At 36.7% G+C, this 22,787-nt stretch overlaps 4 protein-coding genes across 5 annotated transcripts; all 4 read right to left on the reverse strand.

The window, feature by feature from the left end:
• Positions 1–4,551: 4,551 nt before the first annotated feature.
• On the reverse strand, positions 4,552–6,444 carry LOC137730488 (peroxidase 11). The gene is made up of 4 exons (XM_068469475.1): positions 6,181–6,444; positions 5,884–6,075; positions 5,424–5,589; positions 4,552–5,217 (listed from the first exon to the last, which is right to left on the reverse strand). The coding sequence occupies exons 1-4, from the start codon at positions 6,415–6,417 to the stop codon at positions 4,787–4,789; spliced, it is 1,026 nt and encodes a 341-aa protein (XP_068325576.1). The 5' UTR covers positions 6,418–6,444; the 3' UTR covers positions 4,552–4,786.
• Positions 6,445–7,465: 1,021 nt separating this feature from the next.
• On the reverse strand, positions 7,466–8,642 carry LOC137732361 (uncharacterized). The gene has a single exon (XM_068471672.1). It carries the CDS (start codon positions 8,505–8,507, stop codon positions 7,704–7,706), a length of 804 nt encoding a protein of 267 aa, XP_068327773.1. The 5' UTR covers positions 8,508–8,642; the 3' UTR covers positions 7,466–7,703.
• Positions 8,643–9,718: 1,076 nt separating this feature from the next.
• Positions 9,719–13,264, reverse strand: LOC137731151 (ASC1-like protein). 2 transcript variants are annotated; one of them, XM_068470258.1, is made up of 7 exons: positions 12,891–13,264; positions 11,742–11,971; positions 11,428–11,583; positions 11,012–11,197; positions 10,657–10,841; positions 10,272–10,350; positions 9,719–9,973 (listed from the first exon to the last, which is right to left on the reverse strand). In XM_068470258.1, exons 1-6 carry the CDS (start codon positions 13,026–13,028, stop codon positions 10,316–10,318), a joined length of 930 nt encoding a protein of 309 aa, XP_068326359.1. In that variant the 5' UTR covers positions 13,029–13,264; the 3' UTR covers positions 9,719–9,973; positions 10,272–10,315. The 2 variants fall into 2 exon arrangements, with proteins under 2 accessions (XP_068326359.1, XP_068326358.1); XM_068470257.1 differs by having other exon boundaries at positions 9,719–10,019; positions 12,891–13,262.
• A 6,766-nt stretch (positions 13,265–20,030) lies between these two features.
• On the reverse strand, positions 20,031–21,047 carry LOC137731152 (basic leucine zipper 43-like). The gene has a single exon (XM_068470259.1). The coding sequence runs from the start codon at positions 20,963–20,965 to the stop codon at positions 20,351–20,353; it is 615 nt and encodes a 204-aa protein (XP_068326360.1). The 5' UTR covers positions 20,966–21,047; the 3' UTR covers positions 20,031–20,350.
• Positions 21,048–22,787: the final 1,740 nt, after the last annotated feature.

Below are 22,787 nucleotides of genomic sequence, written 5' to 3' on the forward strand. Positions count from 1 at the left end.
AGGGGATGAATTCCAGGCTAATTATGTAAAATGTCATTTTAGTTAATTAATTGATTATCTATGCAGCTCCAAATTTACATGGAAAAAGTGTTAAAATGGGACCCATTGCATTTGAATTTGTTCTATAATTGTCAGTCATAGGCATGGAACCTGAAAATTTATTTCACAACACATTAACCTGACACAAACAACACAAAAGTAATAGGTTTTGGGCCAACCTGTTAATGAGTTATATCCTTATTGGATCATCCGTTAAAAACAATTAAAGAGTCGGCCGTTATCGGGTCACCGGGTCACCCATTATCATTTGTTAGATCTAAATATTAGGTATGACCATTTCTTGCATGACTTGTTAACCCGACACGAAACGGCACGACACGACTTGTTAACAAATCGGATCGTTATCAGATCACCTGTTAAGAACCTATTAAAACAAAAAGTTTGACACGACACAATCCATTAAAATAACAAATATGACACGAACACGATAAACACAACCTATTTACCAGCCCATGGCCCATGCATTTGACCTATAAAGAACAACTTTGTACTAGCGTAACATGGCTAGCACTACCGCACATGGTTAGTTTTGATTTGCTCGACAGGTTTATAATTTATTGTAGGAAAGTGATTTTGGCACATTAGTTTTTTTTTTTTTCTTTTCTTTTGCCGATTTAGAATTGAAATGATAACGCATTATTTGTGTTAAAGTGTGATTTATAATGTAAAATTCAAATAACTTTATTGCAAAATTGAATACATATTCTCATGATCAATCCCAATACTTTATCAGATTATGATGATAAACTTGAGAAGGTTGAGATTAAAAGTACCAAAAATTCAAATATTCCAAGGAATTGGAATAATGGCAAATTAGAATATATTCTAAAAGTGAGAGCTCTTTGAATTTATAATTCACGTTCTCATCCGCTGACTAAAAGATATAAATAAAGAAAAAAAAAGTGAAAATGACAGAAAGGGCCCGGGGGATCCAAGCCACCAATTAATATTTTTTCAATTTGCTTGTTTGTCAATGATGGGGCATATGGTCTTTTGGATACTTTGGCAAGCACCAAAGCATCCAATCAATATGTATTCTTTCCCTTTCCTAATAAAGTACAAATCACTACAGAAAGCAAGGAACAATTTTCAAGGAACAATTTTCATAAGAAAAACAAAGAAAAAGAAAAAGATTAGAAAACCAAATTAACTATTAAGGATGACATAGGATTTGATTCTTGTAGATAAACAAATAATCTTTGTCAACTACCTATGACCCTATAAAGTGGTCTTTTTTTTTCTTACTTGACCAATTCAAGGGGTAATTGTAATGAATACGAACAATTTTGTGAAAACCTTCTACGAGATAATTGAGTTTTCGCAAAACACCTCTCATGAAGGTGTCAATATTATAATTACTCTTTGAATATTTTTTTTTTTAATTTTTTTCTAATATATTTCTTTATTTTTTAAGTAATTAGATATAAGAGTAAAGTTGTTAATTTATTAGCAGAATTTTGACTCAAGGGGTTATGTGAAGGTGAATTAAAACTTAAGCAGGTGTTAGTGTAATGTCTTAAACGTGAGAGGATTTTGTGAAAACTCAATAAACCTCATGAGGTGGTAATAGTAATTTTCATTTTTTTTCCTCAAATTTGAATTGTGTGAAATATGATCAGATATTTTTTTAATTTTTTTTTTAGAGGTTCATGTTTGTTTTGACCAAATTTATAATTCACATTCTCATCCACTGACTAAAAAAGTGAAAATGACAGAAAAGGCCCGGGGGATCCAAGCCACCAATTGATACTTGTTTCAATTTACTTGTTTGTCAATGATGGGGCATATGATCTTTTGGATACTTTGGCAAGCAACAAATCATCCAATCAATATGTTTTTTTTTTTTTTTGGGTAAACATCAATATGTATTCTTTCCCTTTCTTAATAAAGTACAAATCACTACAGAAAACAAGCAACAATTTTCAAGGGTGTGAAGAAAATCATAAGAAAAACAAAGAAAAAGAAAAAGATTAGAAGACCAAATTAACCATTAAGGATGACATAGGTTTGAATCTTGTAGATAAACAAATAATCTTTGTCAACTACCTATGACCCTATAAAGGGCTTCTTCTTTTTTTCTTACTTGACCAATTCAAAGGGTAATTGTAATGTATATGAACAATTTTGTGAAAACCTTCTGTGAGGTATGTCGAGTTTTCACAAAATCCCTCTCAGACCAACTCCAATGGTGGGCTAAAAGCCAAATTACCTCCCAAACGCACTCCAACCCAAGGGGAAATTTTGAGCTAAATGCTAAATGCTAAACCAATGCCAAATTCCCCCCGAAATTTAGCCCAGAAATCGGGGTGGACTCTACCCAATATTTATCGGAATTTAAATTTTTTTAGATTAAAATATTCATAAAATTAATTTACGATAGTCTACATATTTATTTAAAAAGAAAATTTAATTTAACAAAAAAAAAAGCCTAAATTCATTCTTTAATAATCCCGGGCTAAAATTTTAGGGTAGAATGGTTGGAGTAGAAAAGCTGTTTTTGGGCTAAAAAATTTGACTTTTAGCCCAACCATTGGAGATGGTCTCATGGAGGTGCTAATATTATAATTAATCTTTGAATGTTTAATTTTTTAATTTTTTTTCTAATATATTTCTTTGTTGTTTAAGTAATTAGATATAAGGGTAAATTTGTTAATTTATTAATAGAATTTTGGCTCCATGGGTTATGTGAAAGTGAATTAAAACTTGAGCAGATGTTAGTATAATGTTTTAAATGTGAGGGAGTTTTGTAAAAACTCGATAAACCACATGAGGTGTTAATAGCAAATTTCAATTTTTTTTTTCCTCAAATTTGAATTGTGTGAAATATGATTAGTTTTTTTTTCTTTAGAGGTTCATGTTTGTTCTGACCAAATGGTAAAATCCATCTTTGTATTAAAAAAAAAAAAAATCTTATAATTTGTAAGTGAGAGGTATTCGGTTCGATTTTCGCCAAATATGAATTTAAACCACATTATTTATAACCCATTGTGAAATTCTAGATATGCATTAATATATAATAAAATCTTTTCTTTTAGGGAAACGATGGGAAACAATACAAAAAGAGCCCTTTAGGGTGAGGAACAATCCTCAACGAGCTCATCAATGATAATGCTAGGAGGGTACTCCAAGCACTCACAAAAGTGCTCCGCAGAGAGGCCAAAACGAGCAAGCCTGTGAGCCACACCATTGGCTTGACAGCAGACATAGGTAAAAGACAATTCAGTGACTGATGGAATGAACGACTTGATGTCTTCCACAATTTGCCCAGTATAAAAACCTTGAGCCCACTAGATGAGGTGGGCGGTAGATCGAAGATCTTTCTTTTCCTCTTTTTCCAGGTGGCTGCTGCGAGCATGTTGACAAGTTCCTTTGTTTCAACCTTCAAAATACAAAAGCAAACACGCTACCCAACATCTCTTGGTCAAACTTAGTTGTTCAGCACCGAGTTATAATTTTATTTTCTACCTTGTAGACTGACATTGGCATTCGGTTTGGTAGCTGTTGATACTTGCATGTTATTGGAGTGTGAAATTTCCAAAGTATGGAAATTGCATGAATTTGTACTTACCATTACGTAACAAAAGTCTAACAGGGTCAAGTAGTCGTTTTATTTTTCATTAATTAATTATTTTGAGAAAGTCTCATTCTCATTTCCATTTTTCTTTTAATCCGGTCTATAAATTCTCCTCTTAACGGTAACACATCGATTTCTGGTTGCTTGAATTGGTATCCATATATTGCATTTAATTTTTAGCTTTCATGGATCTTACGATCATTCGTTAATTTTTAGCTAGGTTAAATATGGCGTGACTCGTGATCCATATTTAGCATTCCGACAACGCTTTGTGTGAGTTTGATTCTCATATATAAAAAATTAAAAATTGGACTATCCGAGTTTGACTAAAAATATTGTTGATGCAATGAAGCGAGTTTAATAGATACTACCATTACACATTTTATAGGAATTAAACTCAATAGACTCATATGTGAGGACTCAAAAGCTTCTAACCCACCAAATAAGAGTTTGTTTAAAAATGCTTTTAAAATGAATGAAAGTGTTTTTAGTAAAAATAGTATTGGGACCTGTTAAACAAGAGTCCTTGTCACAATCCAATTCGTCACCTCTAACCAAACCATATTGATGTATGTCATCTCGTATTTGAGATATAGAAGGGAATACCTTGTATCCGAATAGGACTCTTTGTAATCAAATGTATTTATACGTTCTCAATGAATGAATGAAGGCTAAGGCTTTCTACAAACTACAATCATATTTACCAGTGGAAGGTTTTCTACATGATATCATCCCTTACTTCCTGGATTAATCATTAGTAAAAATGCAAGTGAAATTTTTTTGGACCAATTTTTTGTAAAAATGCAAGTGAAACTTATAAAAACACTTGAAGTACTTCATGCAAGAAGCACATAACAAGTGCTTCTTCAAGGAAGCACTTCAAGTGCTTCTAGAAAACACTTCAATTGCTTCTGAATTCAAAAACATTTTCTCTAAAAACGCTTTCAAACAAATTAAAACTCAAAATTTTTGGCCTAGAGAGTATTGTTTTTTGTATTTCTGTCATGACCTCTTACTTGTCACAATAAAACATCACTCTCCATTAACTTACAAACATAAAAATACATGTAAATTTGTGATCACTTCTTGTTATAAAAATACCAAATATGGTTTTCCAAATGAGGCTTCTCTCATGAGGACTAATTGCAGCTCTTAAGTGTTGACAAACCTGCAATTTTTTCTAACTTCTCCATTCTCAAAGCTTTCATCATTGGTAATATTTCCCAACTTCACCATCGACTCCGAAAACTGCTCGAAGAAAGCAACTGGATCAGCTGCATACTTCCTCACAATCTCCCCCGTTTCGATCCCAAACAAACTAGAGTACATTTCCTGATCCGAGTTCAGCAATCCCTCCCCTTTCAGTAGCAGATGATAGAAAGAATTATCAAAGAGTTCGGGAGTCACGTAATCCATGGCGGTTACGTTATTATCCCCAACTCCACCGACTGGCGGGCACGTCGATCTCAGGTTGTTGAGGTACGACTCCGACAGCGGATTGATTCCTGAAGTTGCTTCGAAGTCCCCGCTATAAATCCTTTCTCTTACGTTCTCACACCGCGCCATGCCGATTGTGTGAGCCCCTGAAAAGATCGGTCACACACAAAATGATCCACATTTTTGTTACTGTGCATACAAAAGATTTAGCTAGCATCAATAGCTCACGTGCATATACACGTGTTTTTGAACGGGTGTGATGGTCACATGTGTTCAATTCCCGCGTACATATATGAGAGGAAGATCACATGTGACGGTCGCATGCAATAAAATTTGGATCTTTTTTAAGTACCTGAAAGAGCCACCATATCTGTGACTGATAAGCCTTGGTAAAAAAATTTGGAGATGATTGTCGAAAGGCCTTCATTTGCAGTAGGAAGGTTAGCCTCTGCAAGTTCAGGGCTAGCAGTTACAGAATCTTTTCTTCCTAAAGGAACATCCCAATAAGGTCCACCCACCTCCAAAGTTAACAACAATAACGAAGCAAGTGTGGGTTAGGCGAGTTGGCCGAGTAATGTGTTAGCCAACTTACAAAGTAAAAAATAATGAAAGAAGCAGATGTGGATTAGAACGTGAGTTAGACGGTCAAGACAGTATGCTCGCCTCTGTAACAAGTTTGATCCATCCGGGCTACCCAAATTAAAATGTAGGTTATAGTTGTAAAAAAAAAGAACAATGAATGAAGGATAAAAACTCTGTTTTTGAAGAAAACTTTATACACATATGTTAGAGGTTTGTATTCTAATTTGTACCAGAATGACAGCTTCTCTTGCAGCAATAGTGAGAAGATCAGCGCATGAAACGATTCCCGGGCACTCGGATTCGAGCTTGTTCTTGATTCTATCAACAATTCTGAAACCTTTTAAAGAGTGTATGTTGGGGGAAGCTTTCTTCTCACCTGTCAGCGTGATCGTGTCCTCTAGCAGAACCGATCCATCACATCCCTATTTACACAATCCAAGAACTCAAATGGGATTCTTAAATTTTAAAAATTCTGCAAAAACTTGAAACTAAACAATGGTGATCATGTAGTCCTTAAAAATGGGAACCTGAACAAAACAGTCGTGGAAATGCAATCGAACCACCAAGGCGGCGTTACGAGGATCAGAGAGCACTAAACATTCCATTTCTTTCTTCACAATCTCAAACACAGTCGGACATGCAGATACGTAGTAGTCCAACGTTAACGGAGGGTCACCTGTGCGCAAGCCGGTGCTCAAAACGGCGAAACCTAGCAGCAAGAGTTGCATAACGAAGGGCCGAAAGCAAAGGGAAAAAGGAGCCATTTTCGGTCGCGATCGAGGGCTTTCTTGGAGGATTGAAGAGAGTCGGAGAGATGGTTGGGACTGAGAGATACATATATAAGTGAAAAATGCAAGAAAATGTTTGCATTGCATGTTGCATGGGGAGTTTTGACTTTTGAGTATTTGGGGTTAAGACTTCGGGGTCAATAGAGGATGCAACTAATATTTGGCCCGTTTGGTGGGTATTCTCGAACCAGGAGTTCCAAACAAGAGTCAAAAGCGCATGCTTTTCCCAACAAACAGAGCCTAATAACAGCTAACGTTCACCCCTTTTACCTTTTACCTTTTACCTTTTATTTTAGGAAAATTAATAAAAAAAGTTTAAAAACTTTGAGTTTTAACGATAAAAACAAAATAAAGGGTAAAGTGAATAGTATCAAGATTGACTTTTTATTGTAAAAATGTGATTTTTCGTTAAAATGAACAGTACCGCGAGTTTTTTGTTAAAACTCCCTATTATCTTTTACAGAACTCTTAACAGTAATTAGACTCCAAGTTATATGATTGTCACCGTGGCACTTACACAGTGATACCTTGTTTCAACAGTATAACCTTATTAGTACGTGATGCTACTGCAAATAGTGTATTCGTGTAACAAAAGTCGTGTTAATAGTTGAGGCTTCCTGCTTACCATCTTCAGGAAAAAGAAAAAGGTCGAGCATATTAAATCAATTGATGTAGAAAGAGTTCAAATTTGAGGATTTGATTATTTCTCTCGTTCTGGTATGGCGTGGACTTGTTCATTGTTAGATTAGGTTAAACGGTGAAGTATGAAATCTTGTCTTAATTATTCATCTTTTTGTACTAAAGTTTTGGTTGGAAAAATCTAATTTCAATTTGTTTGGGCAAAAGAACCAAAAATCTAATTTCAACTAACTCTTAATCTAATGATACTTTTTTGATAATCGAAGTCTCAAGTTCAAAGCTCCTCAACCGATAAACGGATCGTACCAATACGTACATGTAATTTGCAACAAGAATGAGGACCTTTGGAGGAGAGACTTGTGTATGAATTATGAATATGGTTGGGAAAAATAATTTGCATGACACGAGTTGACGCTACAATATAGTCCGATCGCCGCAGTAGCGTTCCGGAATAACACAACGACATCTACAAAAAGCTAATACATGTTCTTGAATGGTTGATCTATATATCAGAAAAAATGAAATTCGCACAACCAATACAAATTGCAGAAAAAAAAAATTTCAGAATTTGTGTAAACCCAGAAAAGCAGATGAGCGAAGAAAGCGTGGACTCAATAAACATGTCAAGTATACAAATCGGAATCAAAAGGATGATGGTGATCCTTATCTTGCCCTAAAATCACATAATCCTCACCACCAGAATCAATGCTCAATTCCAAATCAAATGCTGGGAAGATGTGGGACCTGATCAGGGACAGCACCAAAGCTCCGAGTTGCGGCCACGTCACGCAGAGCGCCGCCCTGATGTTCTTGATTTCACACGCCGCCAACAGCGCCGCGCCCAGCCCATCCACGACGCTGGCCGAGGGGAAATATTCCAGCTTCAAAGACGGCGCCTTTCTTTCCGCGGTGGTCTCCAGCTTGAACGCTGCCGCCTCGTCCTTCGAAAGCTTGCCTCGGAAGTTGAGGGTCTGGACCGAGTCGAGAATCAGGACCCTCTGGGGGACGATCTGGTGAGAAGTGAGCAGCTTGGCCACGGCGTGGCATCTCTCGGCGGCGATCGGGCACTGGAAGGAAACGAGGAGGGTTGGAGATTCAGGGGTTTGGGGGTTTGGGAGGGAGTAGATGTTGCAGGACTTGTCTTTGAGAGAGGGATCGATTGAGTTGCCGGAGAAGGGGGTTTCCGGGAGGACTAGGGTTCCGATCAGGGTTTTGTAGGACACATTGTGGAAGAGGTGGAGGGATGGGGAGGATAGGGCAACGATGAGGAGAGAGGGGCGGAGAGGCATCTCTGCGGCCGCTCCATTAGGATTTTGACAGAACAAGAGGAAGGGAAAGGGAAGGGGCGGTGACGGAGGTGTGAAGTTGTTGAGATCTTCCTGAAAGAACCTCGATGGCGGCGGAATCTCAGTCAGTACATCTTCCATGGCGTATCAAATGTGGAATTACCAGAAGCGAGAACGGAAATGAAGAGGATTTAAACGACGTCGCAACGGGGTATTGAGGATAACAAAAAGAGCGGAGAGAGAGAAGAAAAAGGAACGATGTCGCTTTGGTACAAAATATAAGCACGAATCTTATTCTCCAAGAAAAATACAATTGTGCTTTCTGCAGTATCACCAATTAGTAAAATGAATTAATTTTCTTTTATTAAACCAATAGCGTTAGACCAACTCCAATAATGGGCTAAAAGCCAAATTACCCCCCAAAATTTTCCCCCAAACGCACTCCAACCCAAGGGGAAATTTTGAGCTAAATGCTAAATGTTAAACCAATGCCAAATTCTCCCCGAAATTTAGCCCAGAAATCGGGGTGGACTCTACCCAATATTTATTGGAATTTAAATTTTTTTAGATTAAAATGTTCATAAAATTAATTTACGATAGTCTACATATTTATTTATTTTTTTAAAATTTAATTTAACAAAAAAAATAGCCTAAATTCATTCTTTAATAATCCCAGGCTAAAATTTTAGGGTAGAATGGTTGGAGTAGAAAAGCTGTTTTTGGGCTAAAAGCTAAATGTGAGTTATACAATTAATTATATATTTTAATAATGTATATTTATAATTTTTGTTTGGAATATACTTCTACTCAAAACGAAAACCACCTAAGATGATGAATATCTTATTGTTCCATGCATAACCCAAACATGAAAATCTTGAACAAAAGCATCTTAGGCAAAAGATCCACGTTGAGGCACTTCTTCGACAGTCCCCATCCACCTCGCCTGCCAGTCCGATTTGAAGAATTCATGGGCCGGCAGGCGAACGACACAGGATAGGCGGGCACTACTAACCAAGCCTAGTTCTTGCCGACAGGCGCTGGTAGCTTCGGGTCGAAATGCCAAAAGGAAAGGACCAGAAACACCGCGACATAGGAACCACGGGACCCCCTACTAGTAAAGGGAAAACAGAAGTGCGCTCCTGCGGGTAGAAGTTGTTCCTAAGAAAGATTCTAGCGTTCTGAATTCCCCCTAGAGAGGGGCCGTATCTAAATATAAACACGAGAAACAAAGACAACGTGTGGCAAATCACAACGGAGATTAAGAGACTGTAAAGATGGCTTTCGAGACCTAATTACTCGAAGAAAACGAAAAAATCTGTTAATCATGGATGGTTTAGAAAAGAAATTAGCCATTGTATTCACAAGAACCTTATAGCTGACTCGAAAAAGTGTACAACTATTACAGTTCCAGTTACACATCAAATCCCTTGCATTAGCATGTCAATCATGCCAGCAGATTCAAATTGAAGGCAATGAACGGAAAGCTGAGCCAGAATCAAACTTCTGTACCCTTGCCAATCTATTCATTCAACCTCCTTCCGTATCGTATCCCGCTTAACATACCATCCCTGCAATCACGACGCACTTGTTCCACCAAAATTGTTTCACTATCAAAAGAATACATCAACGGTGTAAATGTAAGATGTTCCTCGTCTGCAGGAAAAATGAAAACTACATTCCTCAGTCTAACTAGCAAGGGAAATAAAGCAGACAGCAGTTTTTAGTTGTCCCATTTCTTTTCGTATTGGCGTGTGCTACTAAAATAGCGTAACAGCTGCCTCAAATTCTATAATTACAACGATTCCACTTGAAAATGTGGTTTAAATTATTCTGCACAAAATGCAATATGAAAATGTGGTTTCTTTCTTGTGGAATCCCAATGGATTCCCTAAAATTTAAGAGTACCTTTGCTTGAGGGTCACGGTGTGGCTGTAAATTCTGTTTCTCGTTTAATCTTCGTGATCATCTTCTTCACCTTCAGAATCTGTACAGAGAAAATTGATAAAGAAACGAAAAGCAAACATCAGGCAACAGACTAAGACAATGGATAATCGAAAGAGAACCAGATCATAAAAGGAAATTATTGACTGACTTTACGCTGTACCATTGCAAATAAAATATTGTACAACGCTAAACTAATTAAATAAAGAGGGATGCAGGTGCAAATACTGTACAACGCTAAACTAATTAAATAAGGAGGGATGCAGGTGCAAATACATTGGTGCCTCGTGATCACATTATGTACATTGTATTTTGACAGAACACGAAAAAAATACGACAATTCACTCACCTGACCGAACATCCTCACTAAGCTGGCCTCTTGCTTGGATTTGTTTAACAAGCATCCGATAAATCAACACCCACCAGAAAATGTGAAGCACAAGTAAGCAGAATAGGAGAGTATTGAACACATAGTAGTATATTGGTCCATCTATAGAGTGTTTCTCCTTGTCCAATGTCAGGATAACTTCGTAGCTGCCAGAAAAAGAAGCAAGCAAACATAATACAATATAGAAAGTTTTAGCGTGCACAGAATCATAGAGACCAGAGCTTCATTTGTAAAACTACTAAGGTCTGTTCTTTCATCAAAAAATTTGAAGATGAAATGTCACTTTAATATAAGTTAGGCATCTAGTTAGACAAACCTTGTACTCCAAAGGACCCAGAATGGATAGTAAATGAGTCGCAGTATGATCCAAGACAATACAAAAAGAATAAATGCAAAGCTAGCAGTCATTTCCGCACCACTGTATTTGGACATCTTCCCTACCTCAAGAAACACATCACTAGCATCATGAAGAGCTAAAACAACTGAACCTACGCGGGCAAACCTGCAAGAAACAGGAGAAAGTGACCGAATGAAATATATCGTAAAACATAGTGAATATATATTTTATGTTTCCCTAGATTTTTTAAGCCGAATACCCATAGTGCTTGTATTATGCTATTACTTCAAATAAGGCCTCCTTCATACCTTTTTTAGGTTGTAGTATTCTCGCTTCGTTGGTTTTGTGACTAAAAGAACATGAGAAAGCTACAAACTCATGCCATCAGAACATACCTGAAAATGTAAGACAGCACAATGAGAATGACAGTTGCTACATGATGGCCCATGGACACCCCAAAGTCGGAACGCCTTGTTTCCCAGAAAATCAAAGCAAATATGGAGTATGTGTAAAATCCAGCAGCATACATATAAACCCCCTTCAATTTCAACCTGAAATTCACAAGTAACATTTTATGGACTTTGATAAAGCTCAACTTTTCGTATTAGTCAAACGATGATTGAGCACAATACTGACACTCCCATCACATATGTCTGTCTTAATCTGAACAAACAGAAACGTGACACATATTCTAATTAAGAACTCTTACTTCATTTTTTGGTCTGGCCAGACCTGGTCTCCTGGTCCTACCCAAAAGTATTTTGTATTAGTAAACCAAGGCTCTTCGTAAGTTACAGAGAGGGCTAGAAACTCTGCTGAAAGAAAATATATGCATTTCCATGCTGACTCCTTGAATTTTCTAATCTTCTTCCTTTGTTCATCAGTTTTTACATCCCACTTCTGAATGCCCTTTCCAAAAATTAACCGCCTCCCCAATTTCTGCAATATCAGATATAAACTAACACTGAGCAAATAAAGATCTTAAGAGAAAGAAAAGCAGTCATGTTCACAATTAAATACATGTTTAACTGAAAAGAAATGGAAAACAAAAGCTGCCCTGGACTAAACTAGAAAACTTTAGCTTGGGTGAAGATAAGGCTGTACATTTTACGTAGCTTAGCATAGCTAGGAAAAAGCTAGAGCTCCCTTCGAGCATAATCAAGAAAATCAGTATTTTTAAGCAAAAGCACTCACCGTCACAACATAGCTAGTGTGCGAAAGAAATGGAGAAACGTAACTGATCCTATTATACCTTATAAACAATGATCTTACACCAACAATCAACACCGAGACCCTCATGTTTATCGATCTGGCCATACAAACTAATCGGTCATATTCAGGAAGACTACTAAGAAAGGGTTTAAGTTGCTTGTCGGAAATAAAAACATCAGCACCAATAAAGAAAGCAAACATGTTAATACTACATTGACCTTATGCCATTAAATAAACAAGGCAGGTACAATTTTGACTCAATCATTAACCTTTAATCGACCTCAGAGGAGCTTCTTACTCGAAAATCCCCAAGTAAACCAAGTTGTTTTCTTTCTCATCCCTTCATAGCTTAAAGAAAGTACAAGCCGAAAGAAGATCTAAACGAAACTGAAAGACAAGGCAAACAAACATTGAATCTTAAAAGACCCCAAAACCAGTCAAATCACTTTACAACAATAAAACATATCCTGTTAACCAATCTGATATCCAAGCACAACCCATCATACAAAAGTGCATTTCCCACATGAGTCAATCAACATTACCCTAAAAACATCATTAACGATCTAAAATTCGGATAAACAACATTAATCACATGAGTAAGCTACAAAAGATCGAAACTTTAGCTGCTCGAATCAAATCTATGTACCTCAAAGACGAATCTATCCAGAAAAAATCGGACGGTTGGGAAGCAGAGGACGAACAAAGGAAGAATTGCGAAATCTTCATATGCTGGGTAGGCTTCCTCCTCCCAATCGATTGTCCTCAAGTACTCCGCCAAACCCATCTCGGATTTCACTTCCCGTGATCCAAATTTTCCCAGGAAACAAACAAGTCTCTAGCTTTGGATCAGATAGAGAAGCAGAGACATCCAGGGCACTCCTCTCTCTCTCTCTCTCTCTCTCTCTCTCTCACAATCTGTACTTCTGAAAAGATTTGAACTTTTACGTAACTAGAGCTCTGTTTAGGGACTAAGGACTGGGACCAGTCCAAGAAATTTTTAATTTTTAATGGGATGGTGGCCTTTTGATAAATTTACTTTGAATTTCTTGTGTGGGAATCTGGAATTCCAATGTGATCCTGTGGCTGTATGGAGCTGGAGATGGATTTGGATCCCATCCGGATCTAAATTGTGGAAATTTTAGGGATCTCATATCTTAGTTATTCATCATGCATCGTGCGATCATAAATCATTTGATTTTTTTTTATTTAAAATTAAACACAAATAACATCTGATGAAAAATAATTACACGATATACGATGAACGGTTAAAAGTGGAAATCCTGGGATCACTGTAAAACGAATCCGGAGAGTATCCTCTTCCGCTGGAGATCACTTGGTTGTGCGCCACCTGGCAATGGGCTTACCTGGGCCTACCCAATTTTAGGGCTTCTCGTATACACTGGGGAATTCTGGATTGTGAAAGAATTTGAATTTATTGTGGTTTGGATATAATGCTCTTTTATGAATGTGCATTCAAATTTCTTAAATGTTTGCTAAGTACAATGCTTAATGCAGTCATCCTCGATTTCACCTAATTTAACAAGAAGTTGGAAAAGAATGTGCTTGTCAGGAACGGTCGTGATCCGCCTATGAGCGTGTTGCATGAATAATTTTTAATCTTTGTGTTGTACTCTTGTGCAGATTCTCTCACTTTAACCTTTTTATGGAACACAATCATCACGGAATGAATCAGTAGTTAACGTTAATTTTATGCTTGTATTTCACACGGTCAATTTTGAATTCGATTTCTCACGTTCAAGAATCATACGATGATAATTAGAGAGAAGCTAAAACTTTTCTTTCTCCAAAAAAATGGACTGGTGTGGCTTTTGCCAGCCCCGGGTCCCTTTTTTAATAATGGAAAGAAAAAAAAAAAAAAAAAAAAACCCTTATTTTGGAGTACGAATTGATGTGGAACATGAGAAAATGCCTGTAACATTTATTCTTTCTTAAAGTAGCTTTTGAGCAATTGCTTCAGAAAGAGACGCATTGTGCTGCAGCGGCTATTCAAGGATGGTACCAAATATCAAAATAAATTGAAAATTAAAGTATATAACGATCATTTAAAAAAATAAAGAAAGTAAAATCACCTTTGTATTAATCCACTTTGTATTTTAAGAATTATTATTAGCATTCAAAAAATTTTATTTAACATTTCAAACTTTCTATAATTAAAAAGAAAAATACACAATGTAGAACAAAAATTTTAAAATACTAATAGCAATTTCCTTTATTATTTTTCTCTGCAAGTTAAAATGCAACCATACCCTCAAATGCTTTTGGGATCAAAGGACGGCGAGTTCGATACCTAGACGAGGGTAGTTGTAACATAGAGAAGAAATAATGATTTCTAAGGGCCTTTATTTTTTCAAAAAAAAGGGCCCATTTTTTTTTCTTAGGCACACTTTTCGTTTATTTTTGTCAATTGATTCAATCTCGTGACAAAACTCAACTGCGATGCATGTAGTGCAAAATTCACTTTCGAACCATAATGATGTAATGCAAGAATTATCGCTTGGTTTAGAAATCAAAACACAACTTGCTCTTACTATCATGGTGGAGCAATTATGATCAAAATAATGCTAGCAGTGGTGGAGCTAAGATTTTCAAATAATATGTCATGTTTCAACAAAAAAAACCTTCATTGGCCTAACTTCCAACACCTAGTGGGCCTCTGCCGATTCTTGCTGACATTTGCTGAACTTATGCCTATGTATGTCGACAACTAATATAATATGTATAGGCTTGCTGAGAGTAATTGTAGAAAATTGTCAAGTACTATTGAAGACTGTCAAAACTTGTCAACTGTAACATTTCATCGAGCACTTGGTGTGCATAATAAAGTCGTACATAAGGAGAAAAACAAAAGACAGTGATGGTAGGAGAAAATCAAATTAGAAGAGAAGGAATGAGTTATAATTTAGTTTGTCATAATTGTTTATAAGAGTCAAATACAAATACAAATACACATACAAGTTTTGAAATAGTTGGGATCATGAACAATTAATGATCTCATGTTAGCTCCGTCGCTAGCCACAGTAGCTATAGTTTTTTTTTTTCTTTCCATATTTCTAAATTTCACCGCAATCATTCAATCTTATTGAACTCAACAAAAAATCTTCATACCCTAATTAGAGGTGCAGTAATAAGAGCTTCATTTGAATTGAATCTTAAACCCTGTTTCCAAGCATTTCATTCCATTACGGTCCTTCGAGCTAACCTACACCACAAAGTTAAAAAATGGTGAAACTTCCAAGTAAATCTTGCCAATTCCAACAATACATCAAATACTTTTTATTTTCAATGGAGCTTCGCCCCATCAGTCAATCATTTTGAGAGTCGAAAAGATTTAAAAAAGCATTTTAGCCTTCCTAAACCACTATCGTCAGGTTCATCAGCATCATAACGTGTTGTTATGTATGGCATAAAATCCATCATTTCAATACTATTAAATTCCCAAATATAAGATTGGATTTATGAACAAGACAAATCATGAACATGATCAATCAACCACAAAATTTCACCTACCTAGACGGAGGTAAAACCGTAAAACCATAATCTGAATTGGGGATTATTACCTTGAGTAATGGCCAAGGGTGGATTAAGAAGAAATGTCCTTGGCGGTGTAGAAGAAAGCGGCATAGCAAAGAATAGAAGCAATAAACGCAAAGATCCCCAAACCAACCATCGTTGAAACTCCGGCCACCGTCAAATCCAGTAAGCTCTAGATGCTCAATCCCATCATCCACATCATTTCTTTTTAAATTCAACTCCTGATTGGCAAACAGGGAAATCTGAATTGGTTTTTTATTTTATTTTTTATTTTTTATTTTTTTTATTTTATAATTTCAGCTTGTGAGAGGATTGTGTTGCTCTGACTCCATTTATAAAATCCGAGGAGGTGAGGACGCAGCAAGGGAACAAAAAGGAGAAGGAAGAAGGAAAGAAAGGCAACAAAATTACAAAGAAAATTTCCGGGAACCGGGAAGGGGAAACTTCCACTTTTTGGGACGGTGTGCTCTGCGATGTTGTTGTAGTTGCACGTGTCATTCCCTGGCCTTATACATCACGAGACATCTTTTTCAGTGTGCGGACTACACGGTAACTAGTGGTCAAATACATGAAAAAAAGTTTTGATATTATGACACTTTATCTATTGAATGTGTTTCTGACACATTAAAAAATTTCTCATAAATTAGAGGCACTGATGATTTTTCACTCTCAGCTTCTATTTCTATACTTATTTTTACTTTTTGTATGTTAATTTTTGTTTGATTAATATCCTAATTATAACAAAGCGAAAAAAGAGAATGTGAAAACCACTTTTAATTATGAAATCATCAAAATGGCTATCTAATCACCTTATAGGCATTATAGCTCTTACATAACCTGACTTTGGAAATGATTGTCTTATAAATAACGTGATCAGATAGTTCTTTAAAAAATTCCTCTTTATAAAATGAGGGTTAGTTGTATTTCCTAATTAGGCTTACAATCGTAATGGACCTTGCCTTTTAAATGGCTCGGACTCACCACTCACTCACATTATTGAAAATTTTAGACGCACTTTTAATAATTAAATTCAATAATATATTAGGTTGTTCAGTGGTTGTGGACAAATTTCAGACCATACGTTCTAGGTTCGATTTATGACGTGTGTAAATCATACGATGATGGCTAGAATGAGACCGAAGTGCCTTTGTGAGGCAATGAGTTTTTTCATATAAAGTTAAAACACGTGTCAATGCATAATTAACTTTGAATACCGCTACATTAGCATTTCTAGTGTAGGTAAATTTCTATCCGAATTCGGGGCACGAATTGCCCTGTGTTGTGAAAGGGTATCAGAAGCTTCTTTGTGGCAGAACTATCACGGTTAAAGGTGAGGTATGTGGGTATGCCTTTTGAGTTGACAGTAGGTGGTGAAGAGTGCCTTTTAGGCAGTTTTAGAATATTGGTGAACGAAAAATCAGAGATGGGTGTTGGAGAAAATGCCATGGTTCACCAGTTGAGTCGGGAATTACAAAAATATGACTGAAAGTTGCAACTTTGGAGAGAACTTTGAGCAGATAGTTGAAGCTTTTTGGAGGATAAGAGAAGACGAGAGAAGAATTCTAATTCTCAATAGCCTGACCAACTAACAATATCTACGTAGTTGAAAATACTGGGCTAAACTCAGGCAGCTCACAGTCGAAGTGGACCAACAAGAAATTCAAATGTAAACCCCAACCCGGTTAGCCCACTCCCAAACCCTTCAAACCCATATCATGTTTTTTTAGTACAAGCGATATTCAAAAACAAGTGTCCATCACATGCATGCCAAAGCATGTGACTTGATCTTACACAAGTACACTTGCAGCAGCTTGGTAAAGAGTACAGCCAGCTCCCTATCACCAAACAAACTCACACTAAAAAAATCAGATGAGAAAGAAAAAAAAAAAGAAAAAAAAAAGGCTTCTCAATGATGTCTTTAAATGGTGATTTTTACTAGGAGGAACAATAAGAAATTCAAGAGGATGAGCTTTGACCTGCACTAATTGGTAACGGCAACGTTTTGACTTTCTACGCTCCTCTGCTGCACAACAATATCTCATTTATGGCAGCAGCAAATAGAATCATCACTCCATCATTGCCATTTACTCTCCCAAAAGTCAAAACCCAATTTAAATTTCTAGCCTTTAATTTTTCTCCATAATTATATTCATATATAAAGGAGGGAGCCTTTTCCTTAATCTGCACTGAAGTTGTGAAGCTTTTGAGACCAAAACAATGGCGAATGCCTAGATAATGTTCTTCCTTTTGGCCATTTTTGTACTGTATATTTCATGTACAGAAGCCAGAGAAATCTCAGTTATCTCCACGATTAAAAGAAGAAAGGAGTACAGAGACGAAAATGGAATTGCCAAAATCACTTCCCTAAGTTAATTACCCTTTATTTTTTTGTTCTCATATTAATCTCAATCCTGGTGCATGTTAATTTCAATTAATTTTAGTTTATGTTTTTGTTTTAATTTGTAGGAGGAAGGAAGGCTGGATGATGATGATGCTGTTGATTGCAAGGGCTTGAACAGTGAAGAATGTTTGATGAAAAGGTCCATGGTTGCTCACACAGACTATATCTACACACAAGACATCATAGCTACTGCACCATGATATAATTCATTCCTTTTCCCTAGTTACTTTGTTAATTTAGTAAATTTTGCTACGTCCTGTAATCTAGGAGATTAAAGGTTTTGTATTTGAGTTGAGCAAATTGTTATCCCATTCCAATTAATGGTGACTCCAAGCTACTTCAATAATAAACCAAAGTGGTAGTTACTGTCTGTTTTGTACACCAGAACAGATTCATTGCATGAGACCTGTGAATTGAGGGCAAAAGGCCCATGGAAGCTCCACGGGGCATTGTTCGTGAACGGGCTCTTTTTACTGTACACCACTAACTATACTTTGTCAACTGTAACTTGGGTGGGATCCATATTGATAACATATCGACAATATATCAACGTATTAACTATAACGGATCAACTATGTATATATCCGTTGAAAAGTTGTTAATGTTGTGGTCCATATGTTATAGATATTGATCTCACTTCAGCTATAATTGAGAAGGATGATATAAATGATAAAAATTAGGGTTCTCACTTCAGCCAGAAAAGGATGTTATAGATTTTGCCGTTTCCTTCATTCACAGGAGAAGAAAGATTTATTTATTTATTTCCAAAATAAAGAAACAGGAGAAGAAAGATTTGGTATGACAAAATTTTGCAGTCTTATTTGAGATTTATAAATATCATATGATGGAAACATCGTCAAAGTCATCCAAAAATATAGACAAGCAAAAGATTCTTAAGTGTCACTAGTTGCATACATAAAATTATGTGTATTTTTTCTATGTTATGTTATAACGTGACACATTGTTGTGTACAACTGATACTAATAATGTTGAACGAGACTAAGACGCAGGTCAAGAAGTTGCTTAAATTAATACTAGGATGTGCATCATCACTACATGTGTATGAGTGTTTCTTCTCTCATGAAATCATTAAATGTGATCACACATATATTCTCAAGGAGGGGCCTGGCTGGAATGTGACGCATAAATTATATGGTGGGACTACATCATTAGTAATGCTGCATTATATATGGCAAATGCATGTGTGTGTGCTCCAACAGTGCCAGATAAAGGTAAATCCACTGTCGAAGCAGCACCTGAAGCGTCGGCTTTCTTGGCAGGACATTCGAATGCGTTCACGAAAGCAATGATGGAAGCTTGGTTTGGCTGAACAAAGCGAGACAACAGAGACAGGTCAAAATAAAAATTTTAAAACACATTACTGAGAGGGGAAGGTGTGTAATTTTGCTAGCTAGTGGATAAACCTTTTCAAATGTTTTGTTTTCGCATGGTATTCGTACATTTTTGTATGATGAGCCACCACTAGCACCACCACCTCCACCACTTCTTGTCTTTCTCCTGTTCCCGCTGTTAGTCTCCGGCTCACTCAGATTGTTCCCACAACGTTATTGAATGTACTCCACGAACTGATCCTTGCCCGTTATTTTCCCGAATTTAGTACATTCGATTGTATCTATTTTCCCTTATAGCGGTGATGGGAGAGATTTATCATGTTGTATAGTAGTAAGTACCAAGTAGTAACCCTTTTGTTCTGATCTTTCTAAATGCGCAATTTCTTGTGTATTTTTTTTTCAGGTGGTTTGTAGGGTTCTCAGTTGTCAAATTAGAAAAAAAAGAAGATAAAAATGATGATATAAATGATGCAGTGTTTGATAATTCTTTGATGGGCTACAAAGAAATATCTCAGTAATTATGACCTGCAACTGCAAGTACATTTTACAGTTGTGTTCGCGGCGAGAAGTGCAAACTCTTGCGTGCAACCAGCGGAATACATCCCCTTCTCTTTATCTCTCTTGTCATGTTCGCATGCATCGATTTTGAATGTGATAAAGACTCCTCTATTAGCCAAGTTGATGTAAGATGGTGGCGAAGTGCTTGGAAGGATAATAAAAAACTGAATAGCAATTAGAGTAAACAAAAGGGACATAAAGTAGGCTAATGTTCTAATGGAAGAACAGTGATTCTCATTTATCTTAATGGAGCAAATCGGCCGATGCGGCGATGGATTGGTTCGAGGATTCGGCTCTGAGATGGGCCGTGATGCAGGGCACATCTGAATCCAGCTCTCTGAAGGTGGAAGCATTTATATTGTAAGGGCTGCCAATCTGCAGGTTTGTGAGCATTTGACGAAGGTCGGAAGCTTCTTCCTTGAGCCGAGCATTCTCCTCCACAACCCTGTCGCGGGACTCCGAAACGTTGTTCAACCTGCCTATCAGGCTGTGGTTCTCGTTCCTCAGCCGCACCACCTGCGACCACAGCTCGTCGAGGTGCTTCTGCTTCCTCATCCGCGATCTCCGAGCAGATTCTCTGTTGGATATCATTCTCCTCTGCTTCCTCTCTTCGATGACTCTGAGGTGGTGGTGTTCTTCAGCGTCGTCGGAGGTGCTGGAGTTGTAGCTGAGGCTGGAGGATTGTTGAGTGAAGTCATGGCCTGGAGGAGGAGGGATTTGACGGGATAAGTTGTTGAACAAGGTGTTGAAATGGTGGGAGGGGATTTGGTTGTGCATGAAGGCATAGTCGGAGGGATTTGGAAGTGGGATTTCAGGTTCGAAGTAGTGGAGTCCTGAGATGATCTCACCTGGAAGCATGGCTCTAAAAGCTGAGATTTTTTGTTTAAGGTTTTTTATGGACTTGCAGTTGAACTTGCAGTTGAAGGGGCTGCGACCTGTGTTTTGGAGGGCAGGCGATGACAGCATGAAGAGTGAGAGGGGTTTATATAGGGGAGGGACGTGCGGTTTTAAAAGAGCAACTGTTTCAGAAGCTTACATAAGCCAGCAAGGGTGGACAATTACTGAGATGAAACAGGTAAATGTGTCTGATGTATGTGGGGGAAGATATATATATGCATCTTAAATATGGATCATATTCCATCATGGTGGTTGTTGGTGGTATTACAAGACCATGGTATTATGAATTTATGATTCGAACGATGCTGAGGAAAGGAGATTCTAATAAACAGTCGAATATATAAATTCGAACAGAGAATCTCAAAATGTTTATGTGTTTTATAAATATGAGATGAGATTCATGTGCATGAGCATGCATTTATAGATTTGGATAATGACTTGGCGTCATATATATATAATGGTTATTAGAATAGAGAAAAAATTGATGTGAAGGGACTCTTCAGTATGCCGGAAACATAGTCCGATTGATCAAATATAATAAACTAATTGCTTTCGTAACTTAAAAAAAAAAAATCAACCAATTATATTATGAAACTTAGTGTACCGATCCGTATTTTTGACACACGAAAACTTTCTCGTCTATGTGCGGGAGTAATAATTATTGTGAGGAATGTTTTCGAAGAGGAGAAAAAAGGGGAATTTGAGAAATGGGGTTGAAGTCAAATTAATTAAAGTCACTAACATTTTATGCGATGACGCAATGAAGGTTAGTTTAAAAGTAAAAGATTAAATTAAACTCAGTTTGTGATGATTAATTAGTTCATTTTTGTTTTATTTGTTTAATTTGGATGACTCATTGAGCACTTCAACCTTGGATTGGAGACCACATGAAGGTGAATTATTACTAAATTTTCTAAAATTGTTAGCATCAAATACCTAAATCCTCCCATCCATTTTCTTTATAAAAAGAATTCTTGTTGAGTTTTTAACTGGCCAAGAGCGCATCTTTTGCCGAATCCTTTATGAGCTTTGGCAACGTAGTACCGATCAATAGTAATTGGCTTTTCAGCCTCTTTCCTTTTATTTGATCCTACTTGTATGTTCTCCTGCATGGTGAGTTTTCTTGTCATATGGATGATGGATATGACCTCTTAATATTCTTTCCTAAACCCTATGCAATACATACATACATACATTTATATATATAGGTGATATGGTGAATTTGAATACGGATTTGCAGGCATAAATACTTTTTAGTCACTTGAATTAAGCATAAATACTATCGGAACAAATTTTGAAAACCAAAAGCGGATAAAAGTATAACGAAAAACAGGTTCACATTACATTCTTTGTGCTCTTTGATCTGGTTTTCCCTATTCTGCTTAGGTCAACCTTTGCTCTTTAAGGAAGAAGTGCAAACTTTTATGAGGATTGGAAGGGAAGGAAGTGACACTTACTCAAACAGGGCACCTAAATCATGTATATAAAGGGTGGTGCTATTTACACATTTATTTATTTATTTTATACATATATCTGATTTTTGATTATCTGATCGAATGAATTAAAAAAGATTAACAGACAAAAAATAATAAAAATATGTAAGAAGTAGAAATGGTGTGTGAATAGCCTGCTGCTTGTCAATTACCATTGATATATGATGTAGTTAACATGATACCTGCTTTGGATTTTTTTAGGTCATAATGATCTAACTTCCTCCACATATTATTATTTATATATGATTTGAAGGTTCAGTGTTCCTCGTCCAAGTTCAGAAGTTCATCAT

Source organism: Pyrus communis, chromosome 4, assembly GCF_963583255.1.
Source record: "Pyrus communis chromosome 4, drPyrComm1.1, whole genome shotgun sequence".
Taxonomy (NCBI): domain Eukaryota; kingdom Viridiplantae; phylum Streptophyta; class Magnoliopsida; order Rosales; family Rosaceae; genus Pyrus; species Pyrus communis.